The sequence below is a fragment of the Ornithorhynchus anatinus genome, chromosome 14, assembly GCF_004115215.2.
Source record: "Ornithorhynchus anatinus isolate Pmale09 chromosome 14, mOrnAna1.pri.v4, whole genome shotgun sequence".
Lineage (NCBI taxonomy): Eukaryota > Metazoa > Chordata > Mammalia > Monotremata > Ornithorhynchidae > Ornithorhynchus > Ornithorhynchus anatinus.
Genome location: NC_041741.1, coordinates 12,969,373 through 12,993,959, shown reverse-complemented (window position 1 = coordinate 12,993,959; position 24,587 = coordinate 12,969,373). Strand labels below are relative to the sequence as shown.

The following is a 24,587-nucleotide window of genomic DNA, read 5'->3' as shown; positions in this document are numbered from 1 at the left end:
TTGTTTTGTTTTGTTTTTCTTCAAGCCCTAGGAGCACTCAGGGAATGAAAGAAGTGGGCTGGATCCAGCCTTTTCCCAGTTAACCTCACAGCACCAGGACAAGTGGAGTCATGCCCTGTGCATCTGGGGATGTTGGGTTTGTAAACTCAGTATGAAGAACTTCTTTTTGTGGTGAAAAGAGGAGAACAACTGTGAAAGGTGTAATGGAGAAAAGGTGAAAGAAGTCTTTTCCGTACTCTCGGAAGTACGAGTGGGTTTCAGGATGTGTTCATGTAACTTGGGCTGATAGTCTGTGATGGAAAAGTGAGGTTTGACCCAGACAAAGGCTTTAGTTTTGGAAGTGGAAGAGGTTTCCTCCAAGAACCTGCTCGTACTGCTATAGGTCCAGTGGAACAGTAACCAACCCAAACTGGGCACCTTGTCTACCGTTCCACATGCATTTGGGCACCCAGACAGCCCATTCTAATCCCGCTACACCTATCAATCAATCAATCAATGGTATTTATTGAACACTTACTGTGTGCCGAACACTGAACTAAGTGCCTGGGAGAGTACAGTTCAAGAGTTTGTAGACACGTTCCTCACTCACAAGGAGTTTACCGTGTAGCGGGGGCGACAGACATTAAAGTGAATAAATTAGACATATGTATTTAAGTGCTGTGAGACAGAGGGTGGGGTGAATATCAAGGGCTTAACAAGTATATAAGTTTGTGGAAAGGAGAGTGAGGAGGGCAAAGGCCAATCAAGGCTTTAGGAGTGAACTTCTCTGCCCAGTAACATGTTTGGTGAAAAGCAGACAGCATGGTTTGTGATAGCCGTTATGGCTTTCTGACTGCAACCTAGGGAAATGGGATGCTGGCCTGGAGGCCTGATGGCCATGGGATAGGAAGCCTATATTAAGTTAATCATCTGGATCTCGCCTGGGGCCCAGTCGAACCGAATTTCTGCCCTTTCAGGCATCGAGGGGTAAGAAAAAATGTTTTGACATGAACTCTTCTCCCCTCTCCACTCACTAATGGGTGCCTCATCTTTGGCCAAAGAAAAGTGGCTGCAACACTACATTTGGAGAGTGAAAGCATTTTTTCCAAAGCTTTGATGTCTTTATATTATGAACTGAAACAATATAGCTGGGATGTGGCCAAGATCATCATATGTAAGTTATATGTCTTAAGCATGAAAATAATTTGAAATTTGGGGGAAAAAAAAGAAAAAGCTAGAGAGCTATTTTGATTGGTGCATTTGTTAAGACTGAAATCTGTCCCTGGTTAGATGGTCCATTTAACAATGCAATTTGAAAAATTTTTCCTAAAATCAAAACCAATACATCTGGTATTATTTTCAGATTGAAGAGAGATACTGTTACCACTTAACCTAGGTGGATATTTGATCTTAAAGTAATATTTCTCTCTCGCTCTCTTTTTTTCTTTAGGAGATTTTGATGAATTCACCCAGGATAATAATGACATTGTACTCAGAAGCATTGCAGGAGATCTTCGGAATTGCTTACCTCCAGAAGCCATGTTTAATTCAGAACATCTAGCTCTTCAAAAAGTAAACTGATGGGTCTTGCTTACTTCAACTTCCTCTTAGGGATTTCAACTGCAAAATTAGAAGTGATAGGGTTAATGTAATTGCCCGCAACCTAACAGAAGCCAGGTTCACACTCCTCCTTCACACTCCTCCCTCCAGCAACTCTTCTGAACCATTTCTGCTGTCATCTTGCCGGAGAATTGTCATCATCGAGCATAACCATCTACCCCTTCCCCTGGGCTGTTTCCCTTCAGTACTTTCTGTAGTGTCCTTCTTCTGCCCTTCCCATCTTCACTTCCCAGAGCCTGTGGTAAACATCTGCTGTTTCCACGTTCTTTCTTCCATCTCCATGATTCATTCCAGCTTAACTTCTTTTCTTAACATTCCCAAACTGTAGTCGTAAAGTGACCGTCTCACGGTGAACCCTAAAAGCTCAGCTCCATCCCCATTTTGACCAACCGGCCCGTTTCCTTTTAAACTGTTGTTCATCCTCCCCAGAACCCTCTACATCTTAAACTTTTGAAACATTGCCCTGTCTTGGCTCTTCCTCTCTGCCCTCCAGTCTCTTTGGCATCTCTTTTAGAGGGTCCTCCTTTTCATTCCATCCCATTAGTTGCTGACCAGTTAGGACTCTATGCTAGCCCCTCTCTTCTTTTGAGAGAAGATAATCAAGATGTAGTTTTAGTCGTGGAATCAGAGCTGGAAGGGTTGAGTCTGGTCCAGTCAAATTTGTTTGCTTTTTTCCTAAATATCTCCAGAGTTAGAGACTCCAACATCTCCCTTGGTAGCTTATTTCAATGTGTTAACACCTGGACAGTCAACAGGGTGAAAAGTAGCATGGCCTAGTGGATAGAACACAGGCCTGGGAGTCAGAAGGACCTGGGTTCTAATCCCGGCTCCTCTACTGTGTGCTGTATGACCTTGGGCAAGTCACTTATCTTCTCTATGCCTCAGTTCCCTCTCCTGGAAAAAGAGAATTAACACTGTGAGCCCTGTGTGGGACAGGGCCTTCGTCCAATCCGATTATCTTGTATCTACCCCAGCGCTTAGAATGGTGCCTGGCACATAATAAGCCCTTAACAAATACCATCATCAGTATTATTATTATTATCACTATTATTAATACTATTATTAAAAAGCTCTTTCTCGTGTCCATTGTAAAAGGGATAACTGCCTTATCTTTCTGAGCCGATCTGTTAGGATATTTCAATTTCCAGAATTAGTACAGCTCAAGTATTTGGATTATTAACATTTCTGTCTTTATATCGACTTTGCCTTTTGGGTAGCGCTACTCAGTCTGGGAGTGCCACCTAAGGTAATAATTGCCAGTATCAGAAAACGGTCAGATTTTATGTAGTTTGAGTCAAAAATTGAAAAATAGACCAGTAACAGTAGGTCAAGGATTGACCATAGGCTTAATGGTGAGAAAAGGAAAGAGGAATGAGTTTAAAGTGGATGTGTCCACTGGGGTTAAATGGATCTTAAATGGCTTAAATGGATTAAATGGCTTATCTTTGGGTTCTCAGTTTGCTAGTCAAAAATATATGCTAGGAACCACTGATGCCCTTCTCCCTTTTATAATAATAAAAGAGACTTCTTCCTACTTTGCTCCCTTAGATGTGTTTTTCCCCCCTAGATACGTCAGCAACCAGAGCCCACAGTTCACGTTGATGCATTCCTTTATGATGATGACTTTATTGATTCATTATGTGAGGAGCGAAAAATGAGCAGAAACTACTGTATGGTGTGTGGCTCTCACCAGACAGCACCTTTAGGTAGGCATTTAAGACTTAAAGTTGCAAACAGCATCAGAATTTTGCAATAAAGGTATTTTCAGTCTCCTGGAATTGTAGTTTTTCTGAGTAATAGAAACTATACCCCACTGTTCTAAAATCACAGATGATAATTTGGAGGCAATCTTTGAATGGGAAAATACAGTTTTGTTTTAAAGTAGAAATTTCACATCAGGTAGTGGCACTCAAATCCTCCAGCAGCAGATGGCCATTTCACTCTCTCAGACCTTCCCTTCCCTTTTCTCTATCAACTCGCCACCCAAACAAGTGATAGAAGAGAAGGGGAATCCTAGAACAGAAAGTGCAGGAGGAAGCAAAAGCAAGGGCTGTAGGATTTTTCTTTTGCTTTGGGTTTTGGGGTTTTTTTTGGCCATCTTTAGTGTTATTGTCTCTGCCTTTCTCTATCCTTGCCTGAGCCTCAGACTCTCCTCCTCTTCCTCTGTCTCTCTCCTCCTTTTTCTGCCTCACCCTTTTTTAATCTGTTTGCACATTGTGCAGATGAATCTCTCATCACATTGTGTCTCCTCAAGATGGGCCTCCACCTGCATACTGTAAAAGTGTGAGGAGCGTGTGTGTTTATAGTATATAAGGAAGGAAAGAAAATAGAGGCAAAACTAATAAGGTGACAGACAGGCACAAGTAGGAGTGGAAGAAGTTTCAAGGAGGGATGATTTTTTTTTAAAATTCTGAAGAAATAACTATTAGGGAACTATCATAGATTAAATTTGTTTTCAGAGACCTTTGTTTTGAAGTGATCCTTGGGAAATGGGGAAATCCCTATTTTTTAGGAGTCCATTTCAGGTAATAGAAATGAATTGAATTCTAGCATGGGGGAAAATGTTTTTAAAAGAAAAATTAAACACATAAATGAATAAGAATGAAGGTACACATCTTGTCTTTTGTTGTGACAGATAATAAGCCTCTAAGCCATTGACATATTTTTAAGATGCTAGAAGTTATGGATATATGTGACATTATTATGCTGATCTAAAATGTGTTCTGTTATAATACTGTATAAAGAAAGGCGATGCTAATTGCAGTAACTTAACCTAGCTATTATGTTCAGTATTTTGGCAAAGACAGAGTTGGATTCAAATTCTCAAGACTGGAATCAGAGAAATGAAGGATAAATGATTTCCAATAGTGTGTTCCCTGATTTTTAAAGTGCTAATGATGTTGGTTTTTAGAAACTTCTTATTGGAAGTATTTTTTAAAATGTACTGAGAAACTGAATTATTTGCCTCATTTTCCCCTTTGCACTTGAATGGGTGCTAGAAACAAACCTTCTAGACACAAAAGAGAGAAAATCATCATACCCCCACCCCCACCCCAGCCACTTCCCCGGCCTGATTCTACCAACTGTTTTCCTGGTGGTGGAAACTTCTGTGACCACTGGCAATTTAGGATTGTTGCTGAGAAGCTTTAGAAGTCATGCAAGCCCAGGCCATAGGTCGAAGGTGCAGTAGTAGATTGATTGATTGATCGTAGGAATGACTGGTCACATGCAGCTATCAGCCATGTTATGAGAAGCAGCGTGGCTCAGTGGAAAGAGCATGGGCTTTGGAGTCAGGGCTCATGAGTTCGAATCCCAGCTCTGCCACTTGTCGGCTGTGTGACTGTGGGCAAGTCACTTAACTTCTCTGTGCCTCAGTTCCCTCATCTGTAAAATGGGGATTAAGACTGTGAGCCCCACGTGGGACAACCTAATTCCCCTGTGTCTACCCCAGCGCTTAGAACAGTGCTCGGCACATAGTAAGCGCTTAACAAATACCAACATTATTATTATTATTATTATGTTACATATCACAAAAGAGTAACTCCATTCATGTAAGAAGGGATGAGAATGCTCTGTGTTTTGCTGAAATCCACAGTGACCATGACAGTGTCTTGTGGGGGCAACAAATGAACACCGAGGCCTGGCGATTGGCAGAACGTCAGTTGGGCAAACAAAATTCAGATGGGGAACCCTGGCTTTCTGGGGTTTGTACTGGTCAGGGAGGTTGAAGTAGCTGGACTTTCCCACAGAGCCTTTGGCCTTCCAGCCCTCCCACCCCTGTCCTCCTCCTTTACTCAAGCCCAGCCCCTCTCCCCAACCAATCCTACTACTGGAAAGATGGAAGACCCACTGCCACATCTGTCACTGTGAATCACCTAAATCCTTGAAAGTAAATGACTTGAACAGATTTCTTTCTAAACAGCAATTGAAGGCCAAAGAGCAGTATTAATAATCAAATCACACACACACCCCTGTATTGGTGGTCACTGATGGAAAAAAAATTACATTCTGCAAGAGCTTGTTTGGTTAATTAAGCAACTTGGTACAGTGTTCTGCACAGAGTAAGCACTCAATAAATACCATTGATTGATTGATTGTTTCTTTTCAGTAGTGACTGGCCAGGCAAAAATGTTTGGTTTTCATTCTGTTCTAATTCTCCAGGGTTTATTTCTCATTCATTCTCTCTCATGGAGCTGAAGTTCATTTATCAGCATGTGCTCCCTGATCTGACAGGAAAGATCTTGGTCGACGTTGGCTCCAGGCTTGGTGCAGTGCTTTTCGGGGTAAAGGCCATAAGAATTCCTATTTGAAGTTGGTAACATGCCTTTTTCTTTCCTTTCCTGGGGACAGTTGCCTCTGCCTGTCTACCTCCGAGGAGACAGATAGGTATCACGTTGTAGGATTATGCATCAGAACATAAGCAAAATCATTACAGGGTTAGGCCAGTAGCCCATTCCCTCTGATTTTGGGGGGCAGATCTTTTTGCCAGGGATCCTGTGAGGAGAGGAAGGACGTCCCTACACATGACCTTATCACATTTTGGGACGATGGTGTCATGCACATGTAATGTAACTGACAATGCTGTCAGGAGCCTTGGAGGAACTCTTGCACATTAATTTTTCCAAACACCTCTTGAATTTAAGGATATTTTCTGCCTGCACAACTTCTTGTGGTAAGGAGGAAACATTTTCTTTTGTCATGAATCTCCCACCTTGGAGTTCCCTAATGGGTGCCCCTCATCCTGGTGCAGTGAAGATTTGGTGAGCAGCAATTCTGGATTCTTCCATGATTTTTTGTAAACTTCAATCCTGGCCCTATTCAGATTGCGTCCTTTCAGACTGATGCTTCCCTTTGGGTCTAGCTTTTTAAGGAAGTTTCCCCAGTTTCCCTTATTATTAATTCTTGCAATTGTATTTATTGAGCACTTACTGTGTGGACAACACTATATTAAGCACTTGGAAAGTACAGTACAGCAATAAAGAGAGGAGACAAACCCTGTCTGGTGTAGGAGTGAAGAGCAAGTAAACACTTTTATCAGTCTCTTTCAGTGATGATGCTGATGCTGAGTTCCTTTTGCCGAAGGGCAGCTATGAGATCTTAGTGTAGCCTTGTCTCTCTAAACCAATCAGTTATATTTATTGAGCGCTTAACAGTGTGCAGAGCACTATACTAGCCTCTTGGGAAAATACAGTATAACAGAGTTGGTAGTCACTTTCCCTGCCCACAATTAGCTTACAGTCTAGAGAGAGTTTAGTAACATTAAGTACTATCTAGCTCTTTTGTTGATTAGCCAGTCTATTGTTTGATTATTCCCCATGCCCCACCTTCCTTAAGAGCTGAGCCTTGATCAGAGCCCTTAGGAAGCTGACAAACTGAAAGGTTTTGATGTAAGAACTTGCTTCTAAAAGTGTCACTTAACCAAATTTTTTGTTAGGTTGGGTATTTTTTTATATCTCATAAAAGGTTTTCTTTATGAGGAAACAGAAATGCAGTCTCTGATTACTATTAGTTTAGTCAAACATCTGGTCAACAGGCATATAACTTATGAAGGAGCAAGCAATATTGATCAATCTAAATGCTTTTCTGGAATTAATGTCTGCTTTAAACAGTAAAATTTGACTCTCCGGTGCTGGATTTATTTTTGAGCACTGAGTCCCTGATGCTCTCATCCCGGGGGAGGGTTGTCTACCCAAAGCAACTGCCTGCCTTAAAGAATGGTGTCCCTTTTGGAAATGTTTGAGGTTTACGTGAATCCAGAAGTGTAAGTCTGCCATATTTTGTCTGCCCAGGATGTCTTTATGGTTTGAGGGATTTTCATCGTAAAAACTAGAGTAATAATAGTGGAGAAGCACATGCAATGAGGACAGCCTGCTTGGGGGGCCCTAAATTAAAAAAAAAATGACATAAAGCTGTAAATTGATTGTTCAGATCACTTGAGAGATTAGAATCCATACTGCCTCAAAATGGGTTTTAAAGTTTAGATTTGTGTTGGTGTGTGTGTGCACGCAGGATTGGGGTGTGTTTGGGGGGTGGGGAGGGGAGTCTTTCATTCCTGCTTTGGTATTGGCCCATCTTAACCCAGATAGTTTCCCTTGCTCTCCCAGCCAAAGAGTAGGTTGTATTGCTGGTTTCCCCTCAAATACTGGTTGGCTCAGAAACCGCTCACCAGGCACTGTGGCCTTCCTTTTTCAGCAGCGTGGGGGTTGCGTCTCCCGTCAAAAGTGATGGGCGAGCTTCAGTCCTGAGACTTCATGTCTGAGAACTTGAAGGAATTTTCAACATTCCCCAGAACCAATGCATTGTTTTACTCACACATTCAAAACTTTATTAACCTTGCTTACCCATTTTATATGCAAAAAAATGATAAACATTGATTTAAAGCCGAAACAACTGTTTTTCGATGCTGAAAAAAATGAACTGGACATAAACGTCTCGCTACATGGATAGAACCAAAAGGTGTCGGCTAATTCGGTCCCCTGCTTTCCAACAGATTTGACTCTTTCCTACTTTTCTGGCCTCCCAGAGGAGATTTCACAGCCTCAAATAGTAACAGAGTCTACTAAAATTCGCCCTTTGATTTAATTTCTATACCTTATGCTGTAGCTTACTTTGGTTCAGTGAAGATAGGAGATCTGTAGGATCTAAAAGAGTTTTAAACTTTTAAAAACATAATTTAAATATGTAATCCAACCCCCTTTTCCATATTCATTTTATGAAATCATTAAAACAAGTTTTTCTTCTTAAAAGTGGTAATAAGTATACAAAAGTGACTTGAATTGCCCCCCAGTGATTATGTTTCTTCTTATTTCAGGGTTATCTTTACAGTTCAGCCCTGCAGCTGCTCGGAGTGGAGATGAATGGGGACTTTTGCCAGTTGCAGCAAATGATCATCACAAAATATCACTTCGCTGACAGGATAAAGGTGTCTGTTATCTTCAAAATATATTTTTTCAACTAGTTGAAGCATAGGTTAACCAACTATTTTAGGGATCAAGTTGATAAAATCTGTTCTATTTTGAGTGTAATCTAATTTTTTGTAAGAACAAAAGAATGAAGATATGTTAGAAAAAATAATGATGAAAATGTTCACATAGGTAAGGCAACAAATGATTTTTTTTTTTTAATTATCCTTAGTTACTTTTCCTCTACTGAAACTGTATCCCCCCCCATAAAAGCCCAGACAGGAAAAAAAATCCTAAATACATTTCTAATCAGTTAATCCCAGTTACACTAACCAGAGAATGGGTGTTGGAAATTAGGGTCCCTGATGAATCATAAGTCACTTTGCAGAAAAGTAAATAGTACTGTCCTGTTGTTGAAAAAGGACAAAGACTTGCATTTTATTCTTAGAGGTCTAAAGGACTGGCACTAATTGCTTGGAAAGAGTAAAATAAAAGGCAAGCTCTCTGCCCTTGAGGAGTTGATAATCTAATGAGGGAGACAGGCACCTGTAAATTGTGTACATACTATTGACAACAGCAGGCGTTTGGAAAAACTGAATAAATGTTGGAAAAACTGAATAAATGAAAGTGAAACATTTAAATAAGGATATACATAAGTGCTAAAGGTGGCTGTTGAGGTATTTATCATCGTAAATGGTATTTACTGAGCACTTACTATGTGCAGAGGACTGTACTAAGCCCTTGGGAGAGTACAGTACAATATGTTTAGAATTGTGTAGAATAACTAGGATGGGAAAAATTAGCTGGGGATTGCCAGTTTTACAGAAAGCTTTGATGATGGGAAAGGCTGTGATCTGACAGATTTGAAGGAGGGGTTTCCAGGCAGGAGGAAAGTCAGTCAATCAGTCAATCTGGTATTTACTGAATGCCTGTTAAGAGCAAAGCACAAGTATTAAGTGTTTGGGAGACATATGTTCTCTATCCTTGAGTTGCTTAAAACCAAACTGGGGACACTGAGACAAGAAGTATTTACCAAAGGCAGGAGAAGGAATAATGATTACAGTAGGTAATAATTAAAGTATATCAAGATAACACAGCTGAGTAAATGTCCAAAATGAGATTCAGGACCTGGGATGATGGTGGTCTTTTCATCTGTGATGGGAAAATTAGGAGGAGGAATGGATTTAGGTAGCTTTAGCCCTGTAAATTTAGGATGCCAGTGGCATAGCTGTATGTGGAGATATCTTGAGGAGAAGAGGAAATGTGAGATTTATAAAACAGGTGAGTGGTTGGGATGGTAAGGAAGATTTTGAAGTCATCTGCAAAGAAGTGTTAGCTGAAGCTATGCAATGAGCTCTCCCAAAGAGAAGAGTAGGGAAATCAAAACAGAGCCTTATGGGACAGTCCCAGTTAGAGGGAAAGTTAGAGGAGTACTATAAGGGTGAAACCAAAGCCAGATAGCACACTCACAACTGTCTTAAGGAAAACTGTCCTTAGCACAGCATAAGCAATCCCAGGGTGAAAAACCAACGTAGATTCCAGGGATGAAAAACCTACAGCGCAATTCTGAGGGCCCTCTCTTGTGCCACTAATAATAGGTGATTATTAAGTATTAAGGTATTAAGAAGAATAGGAGAAGAGAGTGGTCAACAATGTCAAAAAAGTGATCAGGGAGGATTAGGCCAGGGTAGAGCCCATTTGACTTGAGAAAACCACTGGTGGCCTTCAGGAGTGAAATCTCAGTAAACAGAGTGAAAAACAGATGGGAGTGGATCGAGTAAAAGGGTGATGGAAATGAAATGAAGGTTTTGTTTGTATATAGCCACTTAAGGGAGTTTGAACAGGAATAGGAGTGAGGATATAGGATGATATTGTATTTTCCAAAGCACTTAATTCAGTGGTCTGCACATAGTAAGCACTCAGTAAATACCACTGATGATAATGATAGCTGGAAATACAGAGGAATTCAGAGAAGGCTTTTTAGGGTGGCAGAAATTTGGCCATGTTGGAAAGCAAAGGGGAAGAAGCCAAAGGAGAATCAACGTCTGAAGATGGCAGAAAAACAGAAGAAGAGGGTGGGAGAAAGTATTTTTAAGATGTCTGAAGGGATAGGGACCAGGGCAGAGGTACAGACAGGTGGGAAGGAGGAGAAAGTGGATGTTAGTAGGGAAGAGTGTTGAGGAAGCAAGGATAATCCTTTAGAGAAATTCTAATTTGCCAAACAGGTAGTGAGGTTGTCAGTGGTTAGGGAAGGAGGAGAAAATACTGGACACTTAAGGAAGGAGTTATGGGTCTGGAATAGTTGATCCTGGGCACGGGAAACAAATGGGAGAGGTGGAAGAAATTGCAGAATTAAAGCTGGTGAGGGTGAATGTGAAGTGGCATAAATTGGCCTGGTTTCTGGATTAATGCCAACAACCCTCTGCTGCACAATTACAGGAACGAGGAAGCAGGCTGTTTGCATAATACTTCATTGGTTAACAACATATGCATTCCATTTTGAGAAGGGTTTGAAATGAGTGAGTGGAGAGTTAGCACATTTTCTCCATCTGGTACTCTTGAAAATGTTACTACTTAAATGCTATTTTTGGAACACAAATTGCAGAGAGAGAGATAGAGAGATTGATTTTTCGGCATATGCCGAAGACTAGCTGCTCCTTGTCGAATCGCTCCAGTGGCGGTTCAGCCAGGTTTCACGGGGCATCCGTAGAATGGCTCTGGGGGACTGCTCCTTTCTGCCTAATTCTGTTTCTGGTGGTACAGTCTTGTGGCTTGCGGGTACTCGGTGTGCTCAGATTATTTATAATGAGAACCGATAGTTCAGAAGGCCCATTGTTTTAAGATGGGTGTGGTGTCAGGGTGCTACTGCGTGGACATGAGGGAGGCCATTGACACCAAGGTATTGACACCAAGCAGGCGGGTAAAGCCTTTAGCCTTATTCCCTCCATTTTTGAGGTAGGATGGTCAGGCATAACTAACCCACCCCAACCACTGGAAACGGTCACGATTTGGGTTTTACTTTTGCCTCTTGCTGGCAGATCATGACCTCCCTCATAACCCAGCTTGTGGGGTTTCTAGTCCTCCTTTCTGGGCTCTGGGCTGGGCTCCTCTCCCCTCTGGCCCAGAACCGTACACCCACCTCGGCCTCTGTCAGTCCAGACAGGCTAGGGGAGGCTCCAGGGATGAAGCAGGTATCAGGGCTCTGAAGCCACTGCTGTAGTTACCTCATCCTTTTAGGACTGATTTATACAGCCACCTTCCCACTCCCGATCGGCTGGTAATTCCAGCTGCAGTGGTGAAAGCAGGGAGAGAAGGTGACGGGTGGGGGGAGAGGAGGAGGATAAAGGGGAGAGAAAATAGTGAAGGGAAAAAAGGGAGTGAGGAAGAAAAGAGGGGGAGGGATCTTAAAATTTGCCATCTTAAAATTCATTCTCACGGTTATAGATGTACCATCCCTAACTTTTTGTTGAAGTACCTATCACTATCTCTAATTTTCCTTCTAATAGCCCTAATTTTCCTCTTATAAGTTGCTGTGGTTATCTAAACCCTTTTAAAAATGTACTCATGCCTTGCTTCTAACCTTCTGGTAACTTAGTTCTGTATATGCTTACCATCTGTAGTGTGAAAATGTCTTATTTTGAGCCTACCACCTTCAGGCTTCAATGGATGTCCCCTAGTCCTGGTCTTTGTCATTTTTGGTAAAAAATAATTTTGTATCCACCCTGTCCACAATATTCATTGTTTTGTGAACTTTAATCAAAACCTTCTCCAGCTTCATCTTTCCAGACTGAAGCTTCCTAACCTTTTCCATCTGTTTTCATGTAGAAGTTGCTCCATCCCCTTGATCACTCTATTATGTCCTTCAATAGCCTTGGAAGCCTCAGGCATCTATGAGATGCTGTATGACTCAGGGGCCAACCACAATATAAGATATCTTTCCGGTAACAAAAATACTGTTCTGGAAAAGGTATCAGAACATGGCAGGTGCTCAATAAATATCCACTGATTGACACTCAGAAGCAGTAAAAGTAGGTAGGGTCTAAAGATCGTAGGGGTTCCAAGAGCCTAAAGATCTTGGAAAGAAAAGAGACTTCTTTCGAGCATTATGATTATTATGCATAATAATAATAAACATTTAGTAGGAATACATATCATTCTGGGTGTTGAACAGAACTCTTGAAAGAGTTTTTGCAGTGAAATAGCTTCTGTGATGCTAAAAGGATTTTTTTTCTTTTGTCTGCATGTGTTGTGGTTGTGTGCCTTACTTTGTTCTGGAGAAGGTACAATGCCATTTCTACTTGGCTGCTTTCCAACTCAGTCATTTGTTTTGGATAAACTGGTGAAGAATTGCAAAATGAAATGCATTTTGAGGTTAAAGTGAAGAAGTGGAGCTAACTAGGTGCATCATTCAATTTGTACCTCTTTTACTCCATATTTTCTGCTTAAGAATGGGGACCAATTTGCTTCAGTGGCAGGATATGAGGGAATCACATTTTGTCTTTACTTCCAAAAGTAAAATAATTCACCCTCTAGCACCCTAGGTGGGTGAATTATTCACCACTGTGAACAATTAATTTGATCAAGTGTGGATGAATGCCACTTGTCAAGGCTTTGCTAAAGAGACAAAGAACTTGATGCAGTTCCAGTATGCTCTAGGCCTGCCTCACTGCCATACTGCTCTACCCGAGATAACACTCTTAATTGGTTCCCTGAAAGTACGATAAGTGAAAGAGTGCAAAGAAATTCAAGTTTTCCATAGGAAATAATGTAAAGTTCATTAATGTGTTCCCAAGGTCCAAAAAATTGACCGGACACTATATAGAAAAGTGAGGACATAATAGTTATATGCTGTAATAGCAATGCAATATTTTTAACAAAGTATTTTGAATTGGATTTTAAAGTGTACTTATATTTATTTTACTCTAAGAAGTGCTTAGTACAGTGCTCTGCACATAGTAAGTGCTCAATATATATGATTGACTGATTGAATACTTTTAGTGGACAGACCATGGGCCTGGGAGTCAGAGGGTGGTGACCTTAGGCAAGACATTTAATAATAATAATAATAATAATAATAATGTTGGTATTTGTTAAGCGCTTACTATGTGCCGAGCACTGTTCTAAGCGCTGGGGTAGACAAAGGGGAATCAGGTTGTCCCACGTGGGGCTCACAGTCTTAATCCCCATTTTACAGATGAGGGAACTGAGGCACAGGGAAGTTAAGTGACTTGCCCACAGTCACACAGCCGACAAGTGGCAGAGCTAGGATTCGAACTCATGAGCCCTGACTCCAAAGCCCATGCTCTTTCCACTGAGCCACGCTGTTAACTTGTCTGTCTCAGTTCCTTTATCTGCAAAATGGGGATCCAATACCTTTTCTCTCTCCTAGTTAGGCTGTGAGCCCCATGTGGGACCTGATTATCCTGCATCTACCCGAGCCCTTAGTACGGAAGCAGCATGGCAGAATGGATAGAGCACAGGCCTGAGAGTCTGAAGGTCAAGGTTCTAATACCAGATCCACCACTTCTATACTTATTATTACAGTCCTTGACACATAGTAAATGCTTAACAAAACACCTTAATTTTCAAAGTTGTTCTCTTTCGCACCTTATTTAGCCAAATGGCTCTTTTGCTAACAGATCAGAACTCAGCCATTGTCTGTGCTAAGTAGATCACCCATTATCTATTGATAGGATTAGGTAGCCAAGAGCAGTGAGCAGGACAAACCCCTCTGTGTTATTTTTCTTTAACTCTCATGGGTCTACTCTGGTTTAATTTGGGAAATGGTGTGTTGCTTCAGGGAAAGGCTGGTTCCCCTGTTTCTATAACCTCTAGATTCTAGGCTCGCTGTGGGCAGGGAACGTGTCTGCTGTATTCTCCCAAGTGCTTAGTACAATGCTCTGCACGTAGTAAACATTCAGTAAATGCCACTGATTCATTTGGCTAACATGGAATCCCATGCAAACTCCACAGACCTAAAGTTCATTAAATTCATTTTTTCATTTTCCAGCCTTTTTCTGCATCCCCAGTACCAAATCCCTTGCTATTTCTAATATTTTGGTCGTTGGAAATGAATCTCTCTCAACAGAAGTGTGCAAACTGGATTCACGGAACAGTAGGGCAATAAACCATCTCCCTTTTTATGTGTCCTACTGGCCTGAGCCAAAAAAAGGGATTTCTCCCTCTCCTGGCTTCCCGGCTGTGTGGATTTTTGACTTCTTCCACTTTGCTGTTTGATATTCAAGTTTCCCCTCCGATACTGTACTCCCTTTGGATTCTCATGATAATGAAAGTTAATCTCCCAGAGAGTGTGTCCTCATTTGTAGCAAATGGACTGGCCGTGTGTGGAGTCTTTGACAGCACTGGGTGAAGTTCTGTGGCCTAATAAAGGATAGCTCCTGGAGATAGGAGCTGAATGCCCCTTGTTCTGGAGAGGTCTTTCTTCATCAAAGCAGCAGCTGATAAGGGGGTGGTTTCTCAGTGAGACAATTGCAAGGATTAGGTTTTCATTCATTCAGTTATTTTTCAAATCTGCCTACTTGAAAAAGTCTGGTGATGCTGCATTGCCTTCTGAAACAAGTGTCCTTCCCTGCAGATGCCCCGATCTGAGGCTTCTGCTGTTGTCCAACTCCAGTTTGTCTAGTTTTGAGGGGGAAAACTGGATGTTGCTTTTTTTTTTCTTTCTGTTATTAATGGGGAGGGGGAGAGAGACTGGGCAAGAAAGTGGCCGCTAAGTGAGGGGGGCGGGAGGGGGGCAGTGGGAGACAGAGTGTGGATGGTTCAGTAAAAACATGACCTGCTGATGATAGGTCACACCTTAGCCCTCGTAACCATTGGTGTCTAGCATAGCAAAGGCCCTGAAAAGGTGCACTATTCTATTCTTCTCAGTTCAACATAGCAGAAATTCCTAGACACACCCCATGAATTCATTCATTCAGTCATATTTGTTGAGCGCTTACTGTGTGGAGAGAACTGTTCTAAGCGCTTGGAAAGTACAATTCAGTAACAAATAGAGACAATCCCTGCCCACAGCGGGCTCACAAAGTGCTGGGGTAGATACAAGATGTGTCCAACATGATTATCTTATATCCACTTCAGCGCTTAGTACAGTGATTGGCATATAGCAAGCTTTTAACAGATATGACAATTATTAATTGTTATCTGGGATCTTGCATACACAGAGGAGAATTTGGGAGTGGGATTCAAGTGTTTAGAAGAGTGTCCCCAGCCACTGCTCTGATTTGGATGTCAAAAACTTCATGTTCTTTGATCACTGGGCTTGCTACCCCATGGCCCTGCTGGCAGTTCATTTTCCCAGTCTCAAGACTGTTTCTTAAGGTCACTTTTCAGATCAGAGAAAATCTGGTTATGGCTATTATTTTACCCAAGTAAGGAAAACCAGTTTCTCATGGCACATGGAGCAGCAGCTAGAGCATGGGCCTGGGAGTCAGAAAGTCATGGGTTCTAATCCTGACTCCGACACTTGTCTACTGTGTGACCTTGGGCAAGTCATTTCACTTTTCTGCGCCTCAGTTACCTTGTCTGTAAAATGAGGATCAAGACTGTGAGCCCTATGTGGGACAGTGACTGTATCCAACCTGAGTTGCTTGCAGCTCCCCCAGTGCTTAGTACAATGCCTGGCACATTGTGCTTAACAAATGCCATAATAATAATTATTATGTTCTTACTGGCGATGGGACATCAATTTCACTTTGCTGGTCCTGAATGTCTTCCATGGAAATTAACACACCATTTCTAGTACGAAGACCAGCAACTGAACAACCCTGCTTTCTTCTGTAATGTATCTTGTGTGGGATATCATGGACCTGGTTCTTTCTTACTTGGGACGCCTTCTTCTTCATCTTCAGGTACTCCATGCGGACATCTGTACCCAGGCTTCAGTTCTGCAAGATGCCGATGTTGTCGTAATGAACAATGTCTTTGAATATTTTCTTGACAGACCAGAACAGGACAGGTATGTTATGTGTTTAAACAAGAAAGTAGTGTCGGGCAATTTATTTAGTTTGGCAGGTTATGGAAAACACCTACACCCTACACTTGAAGAGAGCCTAAAATGCCAAGATAATACTTATATTAATGAGGAAATTAGAACATAAATTCTGCTCATATTCAGAAGGGAGAGACATTGCTCCTAAAATGGCTAAATTAGGGTCACAGACAGCTTTGTGGGTCAGAGGACTGGGAACTGTTGCGTTCTGATCCCAGCCCTGTTGTCCACCTCTTTGATTTATCTGGGTCAAAGTTTTCATCTATAAAAGGCACTGAGAATGGCTGTCTCAACGGGAGTGGAATGAACTAAAACATGAGATGCAAATATAAGCCATCCTTTAATAGTAACTTCAAAGTCGATACTTAGCGTAAATCCTGTAAACCATTGATTCGGCCAAAACACCATCAGGATGTTTCTTGGGGCTTTGGTGCCTTTGCATCACATCAGGTCAGTCATGACAGGAAGAGATGCAGAGAGCTCTTTGATCTGTAGCTCTCTGCCCTAGCAGACACCCCTGCCACATTTCACACCCAGGCTGGCACACCGGGCAGTATGCAGAGTGGCTCAGTGGAAAGAGCATGGGCTTTGGAGTCAGAAATCATGGGTTAGAATTCCGACTCTGCCACTTGTCAGCTGTGTGACTTTGGGCAAGTCACTTAACTTCTCTGTGCCTCAGTTACCTCATCTGTAAAATGGGGATTAAGACTGTGAGCCCCACGTGGGACAACCTGATTCCCTTGTGTCTACCCCAGCACTTAGAACAGTGCTCTGCACATAGTAAGCACTTAATAAATACCAACATTATTATTATTATTCTATCCCAAACCCTGTAGACACCTCATCCTTCATGCCGCCTTCCCACTTCCCCACCTCCCCTTGCCATATTGTTTGCCCAAAACAGGCTAAATTGCAATTGTTTCAATGGTTTAGAAAAAAACCAATGAACGAGAATGCCTATATTAGAAATATTCAGATCACAAACTGAGGAAGGTCCTTGCATCACAACAAGCTGAAAAGGTCAGTCCAAAGTCAGCAAGTGTTTTTTAGGCATCAGACCTTCTTCAAGTATGATGGAGCTTTTTGCCTTTTTTACTTAATGATAGGTAGCTCAACCCTTACGTAATTCTTGAAACATGAGAATTACCTCAGATTGGAGCTCACACAGTAAGCGCTCAATAAACATGATTGAATGAAGGGAGCAATAGTGTGCCTAACCTCAAGTTGAAGCCTTTTAACAGTAATAAAATTTATTACTGGGGAAAAAAGCACTAGAAAGAGAAGTTTTCTCTCAAGGAATTCAAAATATTGGCAGCTGATGCTTCATTCAGTCGGGTTAACCTCTTTTAAGGTCAGGTATAAAAAAATTCAGCCTTTAGCCTTTCTCCATTAATTCTTTTTTCCTCAGTGTGAATCTAGGAATGTAGGATCAAACTTCGAAAGTTAACAGAAGTCATTTTTGTGACTATTTTCAAGTGGGTTCTATACCAATGGAAAAATCACAGGATTCCATTAGATGAAAAGATGTCATGTAACAAAACTTGATTTCTGATGTATTGTACAATTGGGATGATTTAGGTGGGCAACTGAACATCTAGCAGGAGATCAATGGGCAATTTTTAAAGTAGGAAGCATGTGCTCAGGAGAATCACAACTTTGAGAGGTGTGATTATTGTGATTAGGAAAAGTTATTAGGGCTAGTATTGCAGAAAGAGCTTGCTGAATTCTCAGTAAAATAATTTGCTTTATAGTTACAGCCCTACATGTGAATACAAGTGCAAAGAGCAGATAAAAAGTGAACAACTTCAGAGTTCATCTAAACAGGAATAATGGTTCCTATCTAACTGAAAAATGACCAACCCAACAGCCATATGCAAAACAATGAAAATGGGTTCCCCAACATCCCATAGAGATGAACCCACCCTCTGGGTTCTTCCTGAAGTTTTGCCTTGCAGCAAAAATAGCTGACAGGAAGAGGTGCTAACTTTCCAGTTACCTGCAAGATGTGGTTTAAGGCAAGGGAGAGTGTGGTGCATTCTAAAGGTCAATGAAACAAGTTGAATAGCAAGGGCCCAAATCCTGGTTTAAAAACACATATCAAATACACCCAGCCCTGTGGTTGAATCCTTATAAAACCTCATATTGAGGAAAACTCACAATGTCCCGATATCGAACACTGCACACATGTTCACAACCTTTCTTACAAAACCACATTGTTTTATTCAAATAGTCTTGCATTACTGGAACAACTCCTTAATTCTGTAGCAGCATCCTAGCCAAAACACAGAGGAAAACAAACACATACAAACACACACATGCACACACTCTGGCAGAACTAAGTCTATTTATGTAGTTGCCCTACACCAAAAAATTGTCTGAATATTGCTGGTTTCACACCTGAACAGTTGACTTTTTTTAACACCAAAATTTGTAAATGTCAAGAAGGATTTTCACATGAATGGTTAAGGGAAAAAAAATAGATCAAGAGCATTGAAAAACATTTATGAATAATTGTGGTATTTGGGGCATTTGTGTTGTATACTTCAGCCGAGGTGGAAGATTGTAAGTGGTTACTGATCAGCCTTTATGTCCTAGGCAAGTTATATTGCCAGATGGGGGTGAAATGAGAACTCTCCAGTTATGTGTAGTTTGAATTGTGGTTGTGTTTTCCAGAGATTGTGTTTTCTTTGCAGTTCTTTGCAGTAGTATTATATCTTCTACCTCAATCCTCATAGCCACCTCATCCTTCATGCCCCCTCCCCAGCCTTCCCACCTTCCCTTGCCATATTGTTTATCCAAAATAGGCTAAATTGCAATTGTTTCAGTGGTTTAGAAAGAAACTAATGAACAAGAATGCTTATATTAGAAATTCAGGACTGTATTTTAATATTCAGCAGTCCTAAAAGCAGCAATATGGTATCCAAAAAACAGGCACTAACTTCATGAGTGTGTGTATGATGGGGACATTTGGGATTTTTTTGGAGGGGTTTGGGGTGCATCCACCTGGTTCCCACTGAAGCAGCTTTTGCAGATGCCGGTTTCACTAAAGCTGTTAGGAAAGCACCAGATCGTGTCAGAGGAGGGTTTCTGAACTACCTTATCTCCAGAGATGTCTGATGGCATTCTGCAAGCCTTGCCTTACATTCTTAGTTTAGTTAAGTTTAAAGAAATTTGAAATGTGTTTCAGAGCCTGGGAATATATTAGCTGTAATGTGAGGAAAAAAGGATCATTATTAGTGACAGTCCCCAGCCTTGAAGATTCTCTCTCCAATTTGCAGGTGAGTTTTGATGCCAAATCTTTCTTTCCATTTTATGATGCTGGTTCTAGGATTCTCGATCTTTGCAGTCTGAACAGCAGTGCCAGTCAGGGAACAAACCATGATCTTGTGGTTTAACCCCCTCTAGACTGTTACCTCGATGTAGGCAGAGAATGTGTCTACCATACTACCCCAATGTACTACTGGGGTGGTATACTTTCCCAAGCATTTAGTATAGTGCTTGGCACACAGTACTCGACTGATTGATTAACCATTGGCTGGCAATAGTGTCCTGACTTCAGGAGCTCCCAAGTTCAAGTCTCAACCCTTACAAGACTCCCCAAATCCACTTGCTCAGATTTCTGATCTGGGGACCAAGAGTCATGTTATTAAGATGATGATTACTCTTGGGGGGTTGGGAAATCCCATTGAACTCAAACACTGAGAGGAATTCTGTATAGAATCTTGACAAGGATAACAATCCTCAGTGATTAGCGCAAGAACCAGGAGAACTGGATCCCTGGATTCTATTTGTAGCTCAGCTAGAGTCACTTTGGAATCTTGTAGAAGCCACTCTGTGCCTTAGTTTCCCCACAAAGACAACAAAGATGAAATTTAATAATAAGGGCCGAGTACACCAGGATGATGTGGCACTTAATTAAAGTTCATAAAACTCTTTGAGATCCTCAGATAAAAGGTATGACTATATATTAATGCAGAGAACTATCATTATCATTTGCATTAACAGTGTTATTTGGATCTTTCTTACAAACAATCTTAGAAAACAGTAATTTTCCTGAGCCTAACTTCTGCAGAGAGAATTGTAAACGACTCACTTTATATCAAAAATGCATTCTTAATTTGCATGATCTTCCTGGATTTTGTAGCTGTTGATTTGATTTCTACTGCATTTCCCGTATTTATTTGAGACATATACTTAACTTAGTAGCATTATCACTTATCTCTTCCAAAAATAATACCATTGGAACTGGAGAGGTTAGTTGATTAACTTAGACCAAACTATGCAGGAAGTCATTGGACTTCACTGGACACACTCATTTCTCCTATAATGCAGGGACAGCATTGTCGCTGAGCCACATATTAAGGAAAGCTCTATGTGACACCTTGCCCATTCGCCCAAATGTTTCTTCCCACACTACATTGCCCTGGATCCTGAAAAACGCATGTTGGTGGAAGACAGTTCCCCAATTCCATTCTACCAAAATGAAAAGTGAAAACCCACATTCTGGCAGAATTAGATGTAACTTTCATTTTCATTGCTTTATTGATGAAGCAAGTTCAGTTTTTAAATATGTTCATAAATATATATATATATATTTCCTCTACATTCTGTTCATTCTAGGTGTTTTATGATTTCACCTATAAATATATAAGAAAATATATATACTTTGTCAGTCAGTCATATTGAGCGCTAACTGTGCAGAGCTACACAGTGGTACTAAGTGCTTGGGAGAGTACAATGTAAAAGACACATGGTATATGATGATGATGGTATTTGTTAAGCACTTACTATGTGCTTAAGCACTGTCCTAAGAACTGTATATCCCCTTCTTCCTCCTACTTAGACTGTGAGCCCCCTGTGGGACAGGAACTGCATCTGACCTGATTAAGTTGTATCTACCCAAGTGCTTAGAACAGTCCTTGACACATGTAAGTACTTAACGAATACCAAGATAATAGTAATATATAAAGTATAGTCTATTCTTCTCAGTGCCTACACCACATTCCAAAAGTAAGTGAGGTTAGTAAGGCGATACATCGACTCATTCAGGCCATTAGGATCTTATTTAGAAGTTGAGAAATGCCATCCTGGATCACACCAGCTGGAGAACTCATTCGCTCCCATGGCTTCAACTTCAACTTCACCTCCATGCAGATGATTCCCAAATGCATATCTCCATCCCTGATCTCTTTCCCTCTCTGCAGTCTCACATTTCCTTCTGCCCTCAAGGCATCTCTATTTGGATGTCCTGCCAACATCTCAAACTTATCATGCCCAAAATAGAACTCTATCTTTCCACCCAAACTCTGACCTCCCTGTATATTTCCCATCACTGTAGACAGCACCCCCATCCTTCCTTCTCTTACAAGCCCATAACCTTGGCGTTAACTTTGACTCATTTCTTTCATTCCACACACATTAAATCTGTCACCAAATCCTGTCCATTCTACTTTCACAACATCACTAAAATCTTCCCTTCCTCTCCATCCAGTCTGTTACCACATTAATCTAAACACTTATCCTTTCCCACCTTGATTACAATATCTGCCTCCTTACTGACATCCCTGCCTCCTGTCTCTCCCCACTCCAGCTCATACTTCATCCTGCTGTCAGGATCATTTTTCTACAAAAACATTCAGGTCATGTTTCCAGCCACTCCTCGAGAACCTCCAGTGGTTGCCCACTCACCTCTTTAAAGCACACAGTCACCTTGCCCTCTCCTACCTTATCTCACTGCTCTCATACTACAACCCAACCCGCACAATGCACTCCTCAAACGTCCACCTACTCACTCTCTCGATCTTGTGTATCTTACCGCTGAACTCCAGCCCACCTCCTGCCTCTGGCCTGGAATGCCCTCCCTCTTCATATTAGACAATTTCTCTCCCTATATTTAAATTTTTACTGAAGGCACATGGTCTCTCTGATTAAACCCTCATTTCCTCTCTCTCACTCCCTCCTGAGTTGCCCTTACACCTGGATTTGCTCCCTTTATTCAACTGTCCCTCAGCCCCACAGCACTCACGTTCATATCTGTAATTTTTTTATTCCTATTAATGAATATCGTCTCCCTCTAGGCCTTAAGCTTGTTGTGGGCAGGGAACGAATCTACCAACTCTATTATATTGTATTATTGCACTCTCCCAAGCACTTAGTACAGTATGCACTAATGGTTCCTCTAAGCATCTTTTGGTGACACTGTTGAAGGCTGAATGCTGGCCATGATGCTTAGAGGAACCATTTGGTGTTTGCTCTCTTTTTTTTCATGGTATTTGTTAAGCACTCAGTACTTGCCAGGCACTGTCCCTAAGCACCGGGTTAGATATACGATAATCAGGTTGGACACGTAGGACTCAGTCTTAATCCCCATTTTCCAGATGAGGTAACTGAGGCTCAGAGAAGTGAAGTGACTTGCCCAAGTTCACACAGCAGACAAGTAGAGCCAGGATTAGAACCCGGGCCCTCTGACTTCCAGGCCCATGCCCTTCCCCTAGGCATCCATCCTGAGTGTACCATTTAGTATCTCTCCACACACCCCCAATCAACTTCATTTCCCTTCTCTGAACTTTTGCCAACAAAGACCAAATAGCATTCCAAAAGCAAATTACAGTAGGATCCAGCTATTTCCAGTGGTTTTCTGCATTTCTTTATACAAAATGTAAGTTACACACCGCATGCACCAACCTCTTAAATGCATGTCACCCATCACTTAACTTCTCGGCGCCTCAGGTTCCTCATCTCTAAAATGGGGATTAAATTCTACTCCCTCCTACCTAGACTGTGAGCCCCATGTGGGACAGGGACAATGTCCAAGCAGTGTGGCTCAGTGGAAAGAGTCTGGGCTTGGGAGTCAGAGGTCATGGGTTCGAATCCCGACTCTGCCGCTTGTCAGCTGTGTGGCTTTGGGCAAGTCACTTCACTTCTCATCTGTAAAACGGGGATGAAAACTGTGAGCCCATGTGGGACAACCTGATCACCTTGTATCCCCCCAGCGCTTAGAACAGTGCTTTGCACATAGTAAGCGCTTAACAAATACCACCATTATTAATGTCCAATCTGAATACCTTGTGTCTCCCTTAGTGCTTAGAAGAGTGCTTGGCACACAGTATGCACTTAACAAATACAAAGAAAAAAACCCCTAAAACCCAGAGCTGTTCTTATACATCTGTACCAGAGTTTTTATATATTAAGCCAAACTGTGCCTTTTGTTTTCTTTTCTATACCCTTACTACTGGCATTTGAGTCTGTTGTTTGCCTTTTGGATTGTAGCATTACATTAGAGCAATTTTCTGGAAGAGTCACTGGTGAGAATGTGGCCAAATTCTCTCTTCTTTATGAGTTGTGGCAATTTCAGGAGGCAGGGCCTCTTCATTATGCATCTCTGTGTTTCGATATTTCTAGACGGACATTCATCTGAGCCAGTGGGTGGAAGAGGTGCAACTGGACTATAATGTATACACGGAAAAGGATTTTGATCGAGAAGCCCTTGAACAGATTCATTTGTACAAGATCCTATAACCCACACTGACCTGCTGATGTACGAGGTTGTGTTGACTGATGTGATAATTTAATTGAAATATTTATTTGCAGAATTATTTTATTTTTCTCCTGATTTCCTTTGAAGTCAATAAAATTTTTTTTTTGTCTGGGCACTCCTCTGTGGTTAAGAAGCATCATGGCTAGAAAAGCAGTGTGGCTTAGTGGTTAGAGCCCGGGCTTGGGAGTCAGAGGTCATGGGTTCCAATCCCGGCTCTGTCACTTGTCAGCTGTGTGGCTTTGGGCAAGTCACTTAACTTCTCTGTGCCTCAGGTACCTCATTTGTAAAATGGGGATTAAGACTGTGAGCCCCACATGGGACAACCTGATAACCTTGTATCTATCTCAGTGCTTAGAACAGTGCTTGGCACATAGTAAGTGCTTAACAAATACCATCATCATCATTATTATTATTATGCCAAGCCTTGCGGGCCAATTGGAGATTGGACAGAGGTGCCCCACTTAGATCAGGGCCCGCCCGTTTCCAAATTACGGGGACTAAATCAGGTCAGTTATATTGTATCTGCAATTCCTAGTAGCTG

General features: G+C 41.5%; 1 protein-coding gene across 1 annotated transcript in view; it reads left to right on the top strand.

The window, feature by feature from the left end:
- Window positions 1-24,161, top strand: part of LOC114816551 — a 45,071-nt gene extending 20,910 nt beyond the window's left edge. Inside the window, exons 2-8 of the mRNA XM_029078963.2 lie at window positions 1,430-1,551; window positions 3,167-3,305; window positions 5,761-5,882; window positions 8,411-8,521; window positions 16,370-16,476; window positions 19,697-19,787; window positions 23,911-24,161. Of these exons, the coding sequence (XP_028934796.1) occupies window positions 1,430-1,551; window positions 3,167-3,305; window positions 5,761-5,882; window positions 8,411-8,521; window positions 16,370-16,476; window positions 19,697-19,787; window positions 23,911-24,027 (809 nt within the window). The 3' untranslated portion in view covers window positions 24,028-24,161. The remainder of the gene's footprint in view (window positions 1-1,429; window positions 1,552-3,166; window positions 3,306-5,760; window positions 5,883-8,410; window positions 8,522-16,369; window positions 16,477-19,696; window positions 19,788-23,910) is intronic.
- The last annotated feature ends 426 nt before the right edge of the window (window positions 24,162-24,587 follow it).